Genomic DNA, 18,452 nt, shown 5'->3' on the forward strand with positions numbered 1-18,452 from the left:
CACTAAATCAAAAACAAATTCATAGTTATTTTAATTGTTGTAAGAAATCATGTGAGGAAAATTAATCCTATAATACAATTTACAGAGAAATGCCCTAGAAATGGATAAAAGTGGAATCATTTTAAAACCTTATAAAATAAATATCCTTTCTAAAAAAAAAAAACATATATACTGAAGTTCGGTGGATTTTCCTATTTACAGGTGACATGAAATAACTGCATCAGTTAAATGTTAAAAACCTCAAGGCCTTCTAAATAGTCTGATTTGCTATGTTGTCCTAAATATTAAATGAAACGGCAAGAAAGCTTCACAGTCAAGGAAAAAACCCTAATTTTCTTTATTTCAATTATGACACAGGACATAAACAGCAGTGTGACAAAATTACATGACAAACAGTATAAAAATCCACTATTTGTCACTTTCAGGCACTTTCATAACTTTAAAAATACCATGGTTCAACGGTTTATTTGAAAAAAAAATCCCTTCCTTCAGGAATTCAATTTCCTAATATTTAAGTATGCTTTTAAGTGGATAACCATTAATTTTTCAGAATACCTATGTTATGATGAGGTGGATGCCAAAGAGAAATAAGTAATCTCAAATCCTATCACAGACTGAAGGCAGTCACACAATGAAAGACCCCTTAAAAATGTTATTTTTAACGAAGTACATATAAATCAAATTTTTCAAATAGTCAAACAAGTTGTTAATAAACAAACAGCTGGTAATTTCTAACCATGGGGTTAGAAAGAACTTGATTTTCCTAACCTTTCTGAAAGGCAGCAGGCTCCTGGTATATATATATATATATATCTATACTCTGTGACTCCTTGAGGAGACAACCCAACAGAAAAAGACCTGATCTCGGTGAAGCATCAAACTACTCTGTCTGTGCACATCATGGAAGCAGCACACTAAAGGCAATGAAGCCAACTATCAGTGGCTTAAGTCACAGGTCATTATACAGAATAGGTTTTGAATGAGGAATGTCATACTCAACCCAAACATAGGTTAGCACTGAGGATAACAGACATCACATCCATCAAAACAAACACTGAAAATTTAATCTAAACAATCTCAGGGCTGTTTCTTTACATCACCAGCTTTCATCAGAGCCTTGATAGCTCTGGCCCTCATCTCAAGCTCCAGAAGCTCCAGCTGCTGTGCAGATGGCTGAACATCTTCTGACGGAGCAATGGCTAAGGTTGCTGCTTTGGGCTCCTTTGAGCTGGACTCTGCCAACCCCAGTATCTCATTCACGCTTTTCTCAATGTCCTTCTGAAGGTCGTCTAACTGACTGGCTCCACTTCTGACAGTGTTCTCTTGCACATCTGGGCCTTCTTCTTCATTGCATGGGCCTTCTATGTCACTATCATATGCATCTGCATTTATGCTGAGGACATCACTATCTTCTCCCTTTCCTGTAACACAAGTGTAACAGTCATACAGCTGCCGAACAGAAATATTTTTCTTTCAACTTATAATACCCCTTCTGCTTAAAGGGTTTCTCCGCAGATGAAGAGTTGCAAAAAAGATTCACGAAATGAACAACTAATTCCTCCTCTTTTTCTCCTTCAACTTTTAAGGCTGATTTAGACAATTTTTAATGCATTTTTATGCCTATTTAGAAGAACATGCAGTATAGCAAAGCAGCAGTACCAGGAAAATTAATTCCATCCTATGGAGTTACGTGATCTACTTTCCCAATTAAAATGTCATAAAGTTTTTTTTTATCACAAGGAAGACTCTGCAGTGCAAAACTGATTATTGTTTATCTCTAAAGTAAACATAGTAAAATTTTCAAAATGTACTTTTAGAAATGATACTTTAAAACTATTTCATGTATTTTAAATAGAGTATTCTTTTACAGTAGTAAAACAAACCCCAGTTACAATTCAGAATCTCTCAGAAGTCTTTCAGGCACTTAGTAAAAACATGAACACAGTTATAGCATTGACTTTTCATGCTGGGTAAAAGCTGCATTTTATTAAAAAAAAAATAAAATTAGAAGAGGCAGTGCAACAAAAAAAAAAAAAGGCAAAACCTCTAAGAGAACCTCAGCAACTGTTCTCATAATCTGGCTAGAGCAAGATTGCTGCTTTTGACACAATGGCTTCAGAAATTATTAGATCTTCACCAATCATTTAATCTATGGGACCTTACAGCAGGACTTGCTCCTGCTTAAAACAAACAATTTATAGATCAGATGATGGTAAAGTCACTGATTCTAAAGCTTTATAATCCTTTTAGGTAGTATCCCTATCTAAACATATAGCTGTGTTCCCTTTAATTAACAACAGGGGTCTAGAGCTAAATATCTGTGGGTTTGAAATACAATTTCTTACCATAAAGATTCAAAGAAAGTTTACATTCCTTATGAAGACAGGCTGAGAGAGTTGGGCTTGTTCAGCCTGAAGAAGAGAAGGCTCAGGGGAGACCTTAGAGCAGATTCCAGTACCTAAATGGGCCAACAAGAAATCTGGGGGACTTTTCACAAGAGCACATAGTGACAGAATAAGGGAGATAGGTTTAAGATGACATTAAATTAGATTAGCTATTAAGAAAAAAATCTGCACTCTGAGGGTGATGAGGCACTGGCACAGGTTGCCCAGAGAAGTTGTGGTTGCCCCATTCCTGACAGTGTTCAAGGCCAGGTTGGACACAGCTTGAAGCAACCAGGTCTAGTGGAAGATGTCCCTGCCCATGGCAGGGGAGTTTGAACTAAATGATCTTTAAGGTTTCTTCCAACCCAAACCATTCTGAGAAAGTTACTTTAGTCTATAATGATTCTTTATATATCCAAAATATTCTCTAAGATATATTCAGACAGTATGGCAAACTTGGTTTTTAAATTTTATTTAATTCTCCTTTGAAAATATGGGACAGCATGAAGACAAGGGAGCCAAATTCTTCTCAGCACTGCTCACTAACAGGATTAATGGCAATGGGCAAAAATTAAAACACAGGAAATTTCATCTGAACATACTTAACTTTTATACTTTGAGGATGGTCAAACACCAGTGAAGGTGTCCCAGAGAGGTTGGGGAGTCCCCATCCTTATACATATTTAAAACTTGACTGCATATGGTCCTGATGAACCTGCTCTAGCTGACCTGGCTGAGCAGAAGCATCAGGTTCAATGGTCTCAGAACAGTCCCTTCTAGTCAGTCATGGGTTCAGCAGTAGCAGTCATTTTTTCTCCTTCTTGGTAGTTAGTGCAGTGCTGTGTTTTGACTTTCGGGCTGAGAACGGTTGTTGATAGCAAGTATGTTTTGAGTTACTGCTCAAATGTTTGGTTTTGTCCAAGGCCTTTTCTGAGCTCATGCTCTGCCAGGGAGGAGGGGAAGCCAGGAGGAAGGAGGGATAGGGTGCCTGGCCTGGGCTAGCCAAAGAGGTATTCCATACCACAGCAAGTCATGCTCGGGGAAGTAATTGGAAGTTGGCCGGGAGGGGGGGAGTTAGCTCTCTTGCGGGTTGGGCTGGTTTCGGCGGGTGGTATCGTATTCTCTCTCCTTGTTTATTTCCTCTATCATTGATTTATTAGTGGTAGCAGTAGTGATTTCTGTTATACCTTAATTGCTGGATTGGTTTTTATCTCAACCCGTGGGAGTTATATTCCTCCGGTTCTCCTCCCCATCCCTCCGGGAGTGGGGAGGTGGGGGGGAAAAGGGGCGTGTGGTACTGTGGGAGACTGAGGTGGGGTTTTAAACCACGACAGTCCTTTTTGGCGCCCAATGTGGGGCACGAGGGGTTGAGATAACAACAGATCTGAGTGGATTTATAGTAATTTGTCACAATGCTGATTTATTGGCTCTCACAGTTGTTTCTCTTGAACTCACAGTTTCGGGATTTTGCCAATTACTTTCAGTACATATTAGCTGTGTTCGTGTTTATCAATCATGGGATTTGGGCTAAGTTTCTTATCTCATTGTTCTTTATGCTAATGGCTTGTAATACAATAGAAGCATTCAACATGAAACAGATTTTATCTGGTTTATGTTCCCAGTGTGGTCACCAACTTTATACTTTGGGAGGTATATAATAGCAGGGCTTAGCAATTTCACATCTTTTTTCTCCTTCTCAGGTGGTCAACTTGTGAAGGAGACATTCTACTACCCTCCCAGTGCCCCCTCCAGACGGTCTACAGAATCATTTGAGAGTTTTGAAGTTTTTGAATGGCCTTTTAATACTGTTGAGACTTGTATGCTGATTGTGATGGGGATCACCATGGTAGCACGTCATACCCAGGATGTAACCGGGAGAGACCCAGAAGGGCTGGAAGCTCTGGGGGTATGGAGGAGGTATTGGTTGGTGCTCGGTCGGGCAGGGTGGGGTGAGTTATGGGTCAGTGGCTGGTGAGGTGTTGTATTCTCCTCACTTGTTATTTGCTTCATCATTCTTATTTGTGATAGTAGTAGCAGTAGTGATTTGTGTTGTGCCTTAGCTATTAAACCATTCTTATTTCAACCTGTGGGGGCTACATTCTTTGGATTCTCCTTCCTAACTCTCCGGGAGTTGGGGGAACAAGGGGGGGGAGTGAACGAGCTGTGTGTGGACTTGGTTTAAACCACGACATAGTCTAAAAAATGTTGTGACTGATTCTTAAAATTAGCATGTTGACATCCAGTTTTAAAAAATTCACTTTCATTGAACCATTGATTTTATTTTTTTTAACTGTTACTTTCATCAACCCATACCTTTGAGTTCCTGAACCTCAAATTTGCAAGGCAGAAGTACAGATTTACAAGAACTGCTTGTCAACAACAAAACAAGCTATACACTCAGAATCCAAGCAAGGACTTCCCTTGTGAATTGCTCTTTTTTAAGAGCCTGCAGTCACAATCTTGCTGACATTCAAAGTATATTTAAAAAAAACACATTGACAATGCAATCTACCACAGCAGGACCCTACAGAGTTAATACCTATAATTATCTTCCTATCACTGGCTTTTTTGCTGAAGATGCTCACACACGTTTTACTGCTGGAGAGCTTCTCAAATTTTTTTTAATAATTCTCAGTAAGAGTGTTCTTTTGACATGAGTTTCAGATACAACACAAACAATCCTTTAAAAAGGAATAAAGGATTTCAGAAACAACATTTTTAGAAGTCTTTGGTTTACATTGTTGTTGCTCTGTCTTTTATTATACAGGAAATATTTAAAAATGCAAGAAAACAAATGGGAGACTTTTAGAAAACACAAATGTGAAATGTAAAAAACCTCCCCATCCACAGTGATTTTTTTTTTCTTGAGTTTTTGTGCAAGCCCCTCATATTAGGTGGAAGCTCTTGTACAAGAATAACAGTAGAATATGGGTTAGAAAAATTAAATTCTTTGTTCAAAATCAGTTTAATCAACCAACCTTAAAAAGAGACCACTTTTAAAAGAAAGCTAAATAAGGCTTTAGAAAAATACTACTCTCTTTTAAAATATTTTAAAATGCCTTCTGGTACACGCATGCATTTAATTAATTAGCAGTGCACAAAAGCCTTAGAAAAGATCTATTTTTCTTGGGACTTAAGAAATTCTTGCTATTCTGAGGGTGTGGAGAAAAAAATAATTAATACTGACTACTAAGAAAGCTATTAGTGCCCATTTTCTGCTTAAAAAAAATAATAAGCGGATGGGAATGAGAGAGAGAGGCAGGCAAGCAAACCAGTTCTTATTTTCTAGTAAAAAAAATCTCAAACTGGTTTTATAGGCAACAGTAACATTTTAAAACTAACTCTAAGAATTTTAATGATTCAGGATTAAAGATATTCACATATTCACTCCTGATCACAGGCTAAGATTTTTCATGGCATTTCAGTTTCAACTTAGAAATACTGCCTCCAAAAATGTATAATACTGCAGTCATACAATCTCACTGGCCTACAGATCTTAAATTAGCTGGTAGGCTTTATTTTTCTCTTTTGCAGTGTGGTTTTACCCAGTAATAAAGATCATGGTTCATATTTCTCAGTATCTTTTTCATTTTGATAACTTTTCATTTTTTCTTCAGCTACAGTTGCAAAATTCTTTTAGCACTCAAAATTCCATTTTTTAATTTTATTTTATCCACTTTTGCTTACCCTGCCATTCTTTTTTTTTCTCCATAGCATAACATGCTGCAGCTCAGCAGAATGATTATTTACATTTTTAAATTCCTAGGGATGAATTTTGACTCTCAAAAGCTCTTTAAAGCTAACATGCTGAGTGAAGCCACTGTTACAGCCCAAAGACATCATGATACTCTGGTTGATTAAGTCATAAAAAACAACAATGAAGCAATCATCTACAACAGTCATAAATTCCCTTTCATAACAGAAAAGTAAGGGATCTGCAGCAAAACTGTCAGTTCTTAGGTCAGTCCATATAGTACAAGCAACATCTAAAGCATTCCTCACAAAGCCGTAACAACTTGCTCCTAAAAATTTTGATGCTTTTGACTCTTTCCTGTTTAATTCCCCTCACTAACTACTTCAGAAAAAAAACCCAACATTTTTTACAAAGTTATTCCAACAGACATCTTTTAGACAACATTCTGAACTGCAAAACAGGAGCTGCAGGAAGCAAATACTGTTGGGTCTTTGCAGGAAAGAAATACAGCTTAGAAGAATTTGCAAAACTCTGATTGGAAAAGCTGTTTCTGATGTTACTGCATATTGCTGGTCTAGATGAAAATAAGCAGACTGAGACAGAACACCTACAATTCTAATGCTTTGCGCAAGAAAATAATACTGGCAGTTGTTACACAGTGCTGATTTAATGACTGGAACATAACAAATACTGCTGCAGGTTAGGAAAACTGTTTCCTGATGCAGCAGGTAATCAAATGTGCACCACTAACCTACCTGCTTTTGCATTTCCTATTCTTTCAATCACTGTAGTTTCTCAATATCTTGCCCACTACATTTTTGCATTTAAAAAGAGAGAATATACAAGACAACGTACATCCTCAGAGATTCAAAAATTTAAGTGTGCACTTCCCTTGGCACTAACTTCAAGTAAAAATGTCAGTTATTGGGAGTGGTGGGTGTTAAGCATCATACTATAGGACCTCAGATCCACAGTCAAAGCAAGCAAGGTACCACATACTAAGACTGAACAAAATTACAAGCAGTCCTTTGGCAAAAAATTATTATATTATAATGGATTTCTATGAATATCAAAACAGAGTACTGTCAACTCTTCTGATCATCTCAACAGAAAGCAAAACTGACTCTAAAAGAATGGTAATAGCAGTATTAGCAATTGCCTGTACCAAGAAACTGAAATTACTGAAGTTTCTCTTCAGCTGAAAAACTAGATATGAAGGACTAAATGAGCCTCACAAGAGCTTCAGATATGTTTTAGAAGCTAAAGTAGCAAATTTTGAACAGCTGCGATTTGCTTTTAGCCAAAGTTACTCAATGTCTTCTTCAATGTTCCCTTCTCCTTTTCTGAAATTGGTCCCAAGGAAGATGTTGTAACCCCATGCAAGCTGCTTCCTAAGAGGGTGCTTCTCTTGCAGCTACAGTAGATTGCAGTTACTGTTCAAAAGAGAGCTGTCAGTTATCTGGACTTAGCCCCTGCCCAACTGCAAGAAAACAGATATTCAACTTTCTTCACTACATACCTTGTTTTGATTCCTGACTTTCCAGCTTGTCTTCTCTGAGACAGGAAGTAGAGTCTATACTGTTGTCCTGCCTGGAAACAAGTAAGAAAATATTTTAATCTACACCTTTTACACTATAAGAGAACTTTCTAAGAAACATTTACTTTAACTGAAAAAATTACATGGAAATTATGTGAAACTTAATTGAAGAAATTAAAGCAAATATTTCCACTATGCTCTGGCCTTTCAGAGTAATAATGTTCACCAGTAGTCCCTTAGGAGCTTTTCTCCAAGACTCAGAATAAATAGTCACACAGTTGAATGACTTGAAAAAACCTATCATTTCAGTTGCATTTATATAGTGTTTACTGTTTTTGTTTGAAATCAAGAAGCTATTTTCATGAAGTTACCATCATTCCACAACCATCCACCTCTGCTACATCACAACCTCATAATTTCACAAAGGCGCACTTTTTAGAAAGAAATGAAATTCAACTGAGATTGTATTCAGTATCTGCATTTCTCTTATTTCTTCTGTTTCAGCATTTTTACTCTTGACCTGTAAAGCTTCAACTGCTTTATAGAACATACAAGGAAGAGATACTTTTATGAAGTGCTCATGTCCTTCACACGTTTTACACAGACTAGTTACATAAACTGTGAAAATACTGAGAAATATAAGGAAGGAGAAAGGCAGAAGGAACCAGAATCACAGGACAAGTTCATTGGCCACATTTAGTGAGCATCTTGACAACTGAATTGCCAATTTCCTACCCTAAATATTGGTGCAGCACTGGTTTCATGCATATTAATATGGAATCAGTGCAACTATGATGTGGGAGCTAAACAGCACTATAAAAAGGATAGCAGTATTCTGGTAACACAGATGTAAATGTAATGACTTTAACACTTGGGTTTTTTCCCGTAATGACCTGAAGGCTTTCCCTAAAATTGAATACAGACTTATTTTCCTTATGCTTTCAAAGAATTTTTTTAAGGTGTCCAATCACTGTGTCAGGAGGGAGAACATCAAAATATTTTTAGCCATCCTGGTCTGAGAGAGTTATTTTTATTGCTATTTCCCTTTTCATAGTAGCTAACATTCCAAATCAGTAGACTGTTCTTTTTCTCCCACTTTTTGTGCCCATCACTACATAAATGTGTATGGCAGCATAGAATAATAAAGGAGAATGTGCAGCACCCAGCAAGACTTCTAAACGTTCTGCACCTTAAGTAAAGAAAGAGAAATGTACAGCCTGTTAATTCCTGTTGGAACTTGCATTCCAAGGCAGAGCTGAAAGAGAAAGAAAGGATACAACTAGATGTTCATATAGCTGTGCTGAGTGGAAAGTTCTGTATGTATGGCTAACCCCTTCAGAAAACTATTTAAACTTTGCCTCTTAACAAAAGAGTTTTCTAATTTGTTTTCTATTCCAGTCATCAGTCATGTATTACAAAGGCCAGAGGTGTTGCAGGACAGGTTACAGCCCTCACTCAGATGTAAAATAAACCCATGAATTCAACAAATAAAATTTGTCTGCTGTATGTGGTATCTCTGTATGTGTTGAACAAATAAAAAGGTCTGCATTATGTGGTGGTTTAGACATGTTAACGAGAGTCTCAATCTCCCCGCTGTTATGGGGGAAAAGGAACACTGGACAATCACTGGACTTGAACATAACATCACCGTGTTCAAGTTGTTAAATAGATCAAACAGGACAGGCTGTGAGGGAAAGTTTTGCTCCCATACACACCCCATGTGGTCACAGTTAACTGAAACTACTCCAGTCAGCCTGCACAGCCTATACCAGGGGAAACACCCTCTCAGTACTCATAGTGCCAAGCCACAGCTTATGACCAAAGCTTTGCTGGTCCTCTGTTTTAATACAGTGCTGGACTCTTGGATATTAACATTTCTCTATCCACCTCCACTACTGGGTGCAGTTAGGCCAGCTGCCAGCACAGACCACCAACTAAATCTGTCCATGACACAGTCACAGCACACCTTCACAGGATTTTCAGGTTTTGGTCTCTTGTCACTTGTCAAGGCTTATCTCACTCAGTTCTCCATTGTACTGTCCTGTCCATTAGGTTATGCATTTAATGGCGAGCCACCATATGCACAAAGACCAAGCAAGGAGCCCAAGAAAATGGCAAGCAGAGGACCTCAAGTAACTTCACCAGTGTAGAGGGATAGTCATCCTGCCTGAACTGCTCCTAGGGTTGTGAAAGGACAGCAACCAGCTCATTCTTCTGGCAATAAAACTTTGTAAGAGCAGTCAGCTAGAGAAATCACTTTAGAGACTGAAGAGTATTACTGTCTACAGGAGGAAGGGGGTCTTTATGGGATGCTGTGGAAGAGCATCTCAGGATTGCCCAAAACATACAGGCAGATGTCTTTTAAGGGGAGTGTAGAAACATGTAAGGCAGCATGGGATATTTAGAGGAAGAAAACAGGTGGGAAGAGGGAGAGACCAGGAAAAAACAAAAAAAAAAAAAATTATAAAGGGCCAGCAGAACATAAACAGCTTTGTCCTGCCTTCTTACTGAACTCTATCACCATACCATTTTTTCAAATGAGAGGATACTAATCTCTGTATACATGCATGTAGTGTGTCTGCAGCTGCAAAGGGGACCATAGATCACTGTGCTGCCACAAACTAGACAGAGTGAAAAATGTGTACACATCCTCAAGGAAGTTCAACATCATGCATCAGCATGTATGCAGATGCTTGTAATTCACTAACAAACCTCAGGCTAGTCTAGCCAGACCAACTGAGAGAGGTCTCGGTGTCAGGTACCACATACACAACTCCTAACAATTTAGTTACTCAACCTTTGACCAAAATAAGCTGGTGATATAACCTGCTCATCACTAAGAGCCAAAGCAGTTCATGTTGCCCCTCCCCTATCCTTCCTCACACGCATATGATTCATCATTTTAAACTGAGCATCTGAACACCTCTGCACTGGACTGCACAATGGGGAAGTCAGACTTCAAACAAACAGTATACAGGCAAGAAACTTCGTATCTCTGGTGTCACCCTGAGCTCCAATGCCAAATTTCACTAAGGAATTACGACCACTCCTTTGACAGAAGCCTCAGAGCTTCTGAGGTCTAGCATCAGCTGAAATCACCTACACCCATTTAAACAGCTACATAAAAAGAAATTATAAAATAAAGAAAACCCTCACAACAGAACTTGGACTCTTGTTGCCTTGACAGTATCACTGATCAAAGTAAATCAATGTTCTCTTTAAAGGAACATATGTCAGCATTTTTTTTTAACCAAAAGTACTTCTATAGCACATATTAATCCTTCCAAGCTGATTGGATGTGACTGTACTTCTGAACATTCACTACTTCATTTAACAGGCAGGCATTCTGCACCATCTTGTGGCCAAGCAGTAGCATTTCAGTCCAGTTTAGTTTTGGTCTTAACTTGTTAACTTTGTTTAGCTTGTTAGTAAAAATACTTTTTGTCCTAATTACCTATATTGCTTATAGGGTTAAGGATAGGTAGTACAACATCATGTCTTCAAACAATGGCAGCAGAAGATGTATTAACCTAAAATTAAGACACAGCACATCAGCATACAAATATAATACCCTCTTCCATGCCATGCTCATCAGTGATCATAGTGATTTGTGTTTCCATTTTCTTATCAGTCTTTAAAGCTACTTTCCCCTCAGGATAACAGTTAAGTTCAAAGTCACTCTTTCAAGAGATAAACTCAGCATTTTATTTATTTTTTTTTACCAGAAAAACATTTGCACAGTATGCTCTCTTCAGCAGAAAGAAGGTAACTACTACACTTCACTGGTGACAAATGCTATGAATATCTATTTGTCCTATGCTAGCTTTTCACATTGACATGCTCCACACTAGTGCAGTGGTCACCTGGTCTCACATACATGGATTCTGTATAGAACCTATTACTTCCAGAAATCTGCATAGCTGATAAAGAAATTTAGGATTGAGGGTAGTTGGGTAGAACTCCAGCACATTATGAAAAGTGAGGTAAAACAGCAACACAGGTTAGGAAAAGGGGTACTGGTCAGAAGAGTGGAGAGCTAAGGATTAAAACTGCAACACTGGCTGGTCACTAGGATACCAACCTTCAGTAGCAGTAACTGTTGTTAAAGACAAGGAGGAAAAGTTCTGTGGCAGAAAAATGTATCTTAATGTAGCATGCAAGAAGACAGTCTGACAACCTAAGATACAGTCATGCTGAGACTTTCATTACAGGGCTTTTAACTGTTACAAAACATACATTTAAATCTCTGGAGTGAGCCTTGTGATCAGTATCTCTGCTATTTTTGTCATAAAGATTATGTACCTTCCTAAACTAAAATTCATCTTTGCAGTTCCAAGTCTAAAAAACATTTCTAGTTGAGTCACAGGTCCTCAGAAGCTTCTTGAAAATTTCTAATCTAAGGGCAGTTTTCCAGGACAAATGATAACTAAAAAAAAAAAAAGTCCTTAGGAAGCAGTGGTCCTCAGGAAAGGTATCTTAAATGACAGATGCTGACCAAACAGTTTAATGAGCTATGAAAGGTCCATCAGTCTGATTACAGATGAAGTTTGAAGATACCAGAACAAAAGATGGTGAATAGATGCCAAATGTGGATATATCTGTTCAGTGAGTCACGTAGTCTATTGTTCCAGTGATTCCAAACAGTGAAGATAACCAAATTGCCCTAAAGGTGTAAATATCAGATGACAATTGCATGATGGAACAGCCCAGTACCCAGCAGCAAAACATGTTAAAACAGGTCACGCCTTTAAAACACTAACCTTTCTAAAACAAAACAATACTGGACTCATGACTGCAAAGCGCTAAAAAAACCCATGAACTCTTGAAAGAGTGAATATTAAATTGCAAATTTTCACACAGTAAAAAAATAAGCACATTAGATTTTTAAAGCACAAGATAATTTGCTTACATTATACACAAGAATATACAATCACTAACAGTACTAACATGCTTGTTCTCTTACTATATGTTTTATTACTACAACAAATAATTTACTTAGTTCTTCTGTTGGAGGGTATTTCAAGAGCCAATTCAAGGAACAGGAAAAACATGTCTCAGAAGCATGCTAATATCTTTTGAATGAGATGGAAGAATGACTCTTTCATTCTGTAGGATATGAACTGGATAACTTTTCAATTAATTATCTGTCACTTAGTTTGGAAGCGTGGCATACAACAATTCTCTTGTTTTAACAATATTCCACAGTAGACAGCAACACAGAAACACTAAAAAAAAAAATCTGAGAACTGCATAAGCAAAAAACCAAGACACTAGAAGCTTCTGTTCTTGAAACTCTGGACATTCTACAACATCCCTGACTGAGAACACCAGAACAGGCGAGTGCTGGTGTTGCTTCAATTGGGTCAGGAATGAAGGAACAGAAGAGTGGAAGAGGAGTGATACACCTCAGCTGAATTGAAAATAAACAATTCACTGTCCTAAATTGGAAGGGGCTACTTAACCTGCTTTATCTCACTGAAAGAGCGTTAACTTAAATCATATTACTTCACTTCTGCTGCAGGCTAGGAGTGTGCACATGTTCAATTACCACAACTCAGCTAGTGGGCAGGAAAACCACTATCAAATCCAGTTACATGCTTCAGACAACAATATATAAAGTGACAAAGTCACTTTAGAGTTCAGCACTTGCTAGCAGTCACAGCTCACTGTCATGCAACTGAAGTAATTACATAGTTCAAGGATATAGTGACCAGGTCTTTCAATGTTACATTTGATCATTTCTCATAAAAAATGACTGCTTTGTTCAGTAATCTTAAATTCAATGTTTTGTCTTTTACTCACTGACTGACTGATTCACCTCCAGTCTTGCCTCTTCCATCTGCTTCCTCTTCAGGATCAGAATCAGCTCCAATCTTGCCTAGATATACACAATTTCAAATATGAAAATTTAAGCAGGTGATATAATTAATGCTATATAGTTAGGCTTACTCCTAACGACTGAAATCAGCAGAAGTTTCCTCTCCTCAATTAAAGCAGATGCTCTAAAATTAGACTTCATCAAAACCAAAAACCTTATTTGTGAGTTTTCTGCTGGCCACATGGCTGGCATTTTTCAGTTCTACGGTATTATAAAAATACCCAACAGAACAGACATTGTTAGTACAATACTACAGACACTAAAAGCACAGGAGACAAAAATAACAGAAGGTACTCTGCAACATTCAAGATTCAAAGAGGTCCACTTCATTGAGAAGACAGAATATGTTTACAAATAAATCCTAGGGCCCTCAAATAGCAAGTTCAAGAAGATACTGAAAAGCTGGAATGTCATATCCTTAATCTAAGTACATGAACCATTTGTCTCAGCAGAGCAGAGGGATCCACCCATAATCATTTAACTACACCAAATACCCTAGTACAACTGCTAATGTAACTGAACTGGTATTGCAGTTACACAGATTTCCCTGCAGAGAATCAAGAAGCAATTTAATGTCAGTTTATCTAAATTAATGGATTTCAAACAATACCTCTATAGTCCTAGGTTTGTTTGTTTTTTGCTTTTAGTTTTGTTTTTTTTTTCCAGTGAGTCAACAGCTTTGTTCTTCATTTGGGTACTAAAGAAAACAAGCTTATACTACCATTTTCTGAATGTGTTCTGAATAGCTTCTAAACCAATGGACAGTTTTATTCAAGCTTAAAAGGTCAAAACCAGCACATATACATATATACACAGCCCCATACATGTTATTAGCAGGTATATATACATAATACTAACATGTGTAAGTAATAATAAATGATACTTATTAGTGCATATATGTATTTATACAGTAACTAGAGAGTGAAAATCCAGTTTAGAAGCAGACTATTCTCTGGGGTACAGTGGCACTTAGAAGTTTCATTCATACCTTCAAGTATCTTCAACAGCTTTTTTTCAGATAATAGCTCCAACTGCTCCAAGCAAAGCCTTTTGATTTCATCCATGGAACAGTTCTAAGACAGATAAGACAGACCGCAAACTACTACAAATTTCTGCGGAAAGAGTAATCATGAATAAAAGTAATCATAATAAGCACCACTCCAACTGTGTTGAATGAAGACTTAACTCAGAATGCAAGTCCCCTCCCTATTCTAACCTGCATTGACAGACCTGCTGAAGAACACCAGTTAGGTGTTTCAGTTTTGACAGCTACCAAAAATAGTGTGTATGCTTTTTTCTGAGATGGTGGTAAGGAGGTGAAGCAATACACAGTATCAGTTACTTGACCTACAGCTTGGAGTTTTTACTGCAGCTGCAACACTGAACAGTAGAAATACTCGGCCATGTGTCTGAAGCACAGAACACCAAATATCTATAGCCCTGTTTGGTCCTAATTCCCCATCATTCAGGGGCAGGTGAATCACATAATTAAGCAACAGCATTTTAAAAACTATTAACAAACATCTGCAATGCAGGTGGCACTTTGTCTGCAGCCTCTTCTGTACAGGCTAGTGACCTAGCCTATTTTTACCAAGTCCTGCAGTTCACAAGACTCAAAGGGAACATGTACTAAGCCAGTAAAACTAGGAACACTACCGCTAGAGTCCACAGAAGTTACAGCTTCAGAAGCTGTTTATCAATAAGTGGTTTTATTGCCTCATCTCAGATTTTAATTTAATGCCATACAAAGAAATTAAACTGACACAAACAGAAATTAATCTTTCATTAAGAAATCTATTTGTGAACAACACTACTGAATCTTAGTCCACAAAATTATGAAATTCCTTTTGTATTTAACTAACCAGTAGAGACAGACAGTATACAAATATGCAGCCTACAGTTCAGCAATAGCTGACCACTGGAAGAAAGAAGTAAGCTGAAGTAACTACATCAAATCTTGAGAAAGTCTCACTTTCAAAGACACAAATAAATGTCAAAGGCATTTGTTTAAGAAATACACAGGCAGCTTTTAAGCTGGAAATCCACTACATGTGAGAGATAAATGTGCTTTGTTGCACAAGAATTCAAGCTCGTAAAAAAAGGTATATAAAAGGTATGTATAAAACGTAAATGTATTTTAGTACCTTTAAAATATCAGGGAGCATCTTCTGTAGTTTTTTTTCTCCTATGACACAGAAACACTGTTGAAGCATTTCTTTTTTGTCTGTGATGTAGAAACTGACAGGTTTTAGTGACACACTGAGATCTAATCCTCCTTCTTCTATATCACTGAGTTGATCAGCTTCTTCCAGTTTTTCGCCAGATGACACACTGCATTTTGCTTCCTATAATAAAAGAGAACAAGTAGTGTTTCCACCTTTTTTAGTGAACTACAGAAGGAAACCTACATCCTCATTCATGCTTGCAGTACTTTCCCCTTTGTAAGTGTAAAGTGCATCTTAAGCTGGACTTCAGAACTTTCCTACAGCATTTTAGCTTGCAAGATAACTGCATTACAGAAGTTACACTTTTAGTTATTGAAACCATTTTTATGCTAGAGGAACTTTTAAAAGCTTAAGGAAGTGAAACATGTTTTTAAACACTTGCTGGAAAATATCAGCTGCAAATACCTAGCTGCTGTTTATACGTGAAAGCATGCTTTAAAGCAGTAGAAATCCATCTGATTTGCTGTGCAATAACATCGGCAATCTCGTTAACTTATAGCCAGAAACAAGCTTTGACACCCCATGCTTCACTGAGGAAAGCGTGTCACGCGAGTGCGTGTCCTGGCGCCCCTGCATCTCCTCGGACAGACACACACCCAGGATCGGCCACGGACCAGCCTCACACCGGGGGCCGCACAGGCCGGTCTCTACCACCGATCTCTTTCTGCCTGAGCATAACCGGTGCGGACAGCGGCCGGCCGCAATCGCTAGTAGAGGGCACGGCCGCTGGCCCCCGGCCCCTGTCGTAGCCAAACGGCAGCAACCGCCGGGCGCCACAGAAAGGAGACGGGCGGACGGCAGCGAGGAGCGGCCCAGGCTGTCTCAGTTCGAGGCGGAGAAGACACAGCAGCGTTAGACTGCCCCTCCCTCCCGCACTACCTCTGCGGTGCTATGGCTAGATTCAGTCCTCCACCGCTTCCTGTCTCCGCTGTCCACCGCGGCTCCCTCGGGGCAGCAGGACCGCGACCGGCGCCGCTTCTTGTCGCGGGAGGACTTCCTGCCCGGCATCCCCCCGCGGGGCCCGCTGACTCCGCATCTACGCGCCGCCACCGGCCCGCCTTCCGGCGGAGCCCTCACAGGCCGCCGTGCCGCGTGCCACGCCTCTTCCGGCGGTCGCTGAGGTGAGCAGGGTCCGGTCTGCGGAGCCCGCGCCGCTTTGCGGCCGCTCCTTGGGCTCCGGCGGCTGCCGCTGTCGGCAGCTGCCCCGCACTCCGCAGGCATTCCGCTTGCTCGGGTCCTAAGCGGTCTTGGGATGCTTCTGTAATGTTTTTCGGTTAGCGAGGTGGGGATGCTACTGTTCGCAAACGTAGGCAGGCCACCCGTTTACAGAAGTATCTTTGACCCTACGTAGGTACTGTTTAACTTCCAAGAGACCTCCGTGGGCTGCAGGGGCGCAGCAGCCTCACCATAGTCTGCACCACGGGCTGCAGAGGAATCTCTGCTCTGGCACCTGGAACACCTCCTCCCCTCCTTCTCCTCTCACTTTGGTGTCTGCAGGGCTGTTGCTGTTGTATATTTATACAGTTGCATATGCAAGGCCAGGTTGAATGGGGCTTTGAGCAACCTGGTCTCGTGGAAGGTGTCCCTGCCTGTGACAGGGGGGTTGGAACTAGATGATCCTTAAGGTTCCTCCCATACCAAATAGTTCTATGATTCTATGATCTTGCTGCTGAACATTTAATTTCACAGTCTGTTCAGTACACATTATTGAAAGGTGAGAAATGTCTGCTGTTTCAAGACTTTGGATTTGTTGATACTTTAAAGGAGAGTGAGGAAAAATAAAAAGGAAAATGATCATAGGATATAGTAACTGATCAACTTAACCTAAGACTGCTTAACTAAGTATTTTTAAACAAAGAACTTCAAAGAATTGGAACCAGCAGGTTATCATATCTCCTAAATCATTTAGTTACTTCTTTAGTACTGATCTACACTACTATTCTTCTCTAGTGGATTTGTTACATTATAGAGGAGTGAGTGACTGCAGCCAACAATTCATGAATGTATAGTTTAATGCTTTTAACAAAATAGGCTTGCCGACTGAAGTTAGTCTATTTCTGCCTGCAACCTGAGCATGACTGAGTAGTTTTAAAAAGTCTGCTTAAGATCAGACCTTGGAAAGAGCAAGGTCCATCATAATAAACATATTATTGAAATCTTGCAATTTATATATCCCCAGTTATGTGTCTGTAGTCTCAATTTGTTTTGGCAAGTACAGCAGCTGGTGTTCACCTAAGTCAGTTCTGATTCCTCAATTCAGTTTCCTAGTAAGACATTTCATATTGTATGTTGAATGATGGTCTAAGCAGATCCCAAGTCTTTCATACAACCTAAGGCAGGCCTATTGAGAAAAGTTTAATATAAAGTGCTACTACATGTTATTTGCTGTTCTATGAGCTTCCAGTCTAGCTTGGAAAAAGATGCAAAATAATGATTAAATCATCTCCTGAGAAGCTTTGAATTCATAGCAGAAAACACAATTTCTCACCAAGGGGCTCTTGAAATCTCTCAAACATACTTTTACTGTTCTGATGAATCATATCAGGTACACTTAGAACAAGCTATTTGAGGTTTAATGCTGTGGGTAGAAAGCCAGCTGAGTTCTGTGCTAGGCACATAATTGTTGTCAGTGTCCTCAAAATACTGTATACCATGGACATCTTCTCTGGCATGCTTCCTAACCATAGATTTAATATCCTTCCACCAAAACAAAAATTTCATCCTGGTTAACATC

At 39.0% G+C, this 18,452-nt stretch overlaps 1 protein-coding gene across 1 annotated transcript; it reads right to left on the minus strand.

Moving 5' to 3' along the window:
* Nucleotides 1-309: 309 nt before the first annotated feature.
* On the minus strand, nt 310-16,726 carry CAAP1 (caspase activity and apoptosis inhibitor 1). Its single transcript, XM_005155041.4, has 6 exons — nt 16,598-16,726; nt 15,638-15,838; nt 14,482-14,566; nt 13,418-13,493; nt 7,598-7,668; nt 310-1,421 (listed from the first exon to the last, which is right to left on the minus strand). The coding sequence occupies exons 1-6, from the start codon at nt 16,724-16,726 to the stop codon at nt 1,078-1,080; spliced, it is 906 nt and encodes a 301-aa protein (XP_005155098.2). The 3' UTR covers nt 310-1,077.
* Nucleotides 16,727-18,452: the final 1,726 nt, after the last annotated feature.

This window comes from Melopsittacus undulatus, chromosome Z (assembly GCF_012275295.1).
Source record: "Melopsittacus undulatus isolate bMelUnd1 chromosome Z, bMelUnd1.mat.Z, whole genome shotgun sequence".
In the NCBI taxonomy this organism is placed as follows: Eukaryota; Metazoa; Chordata; class Aves; order Psittaciformes; family Psittaculidae; genus Melopsittacus; species Melopsittacus undulatus.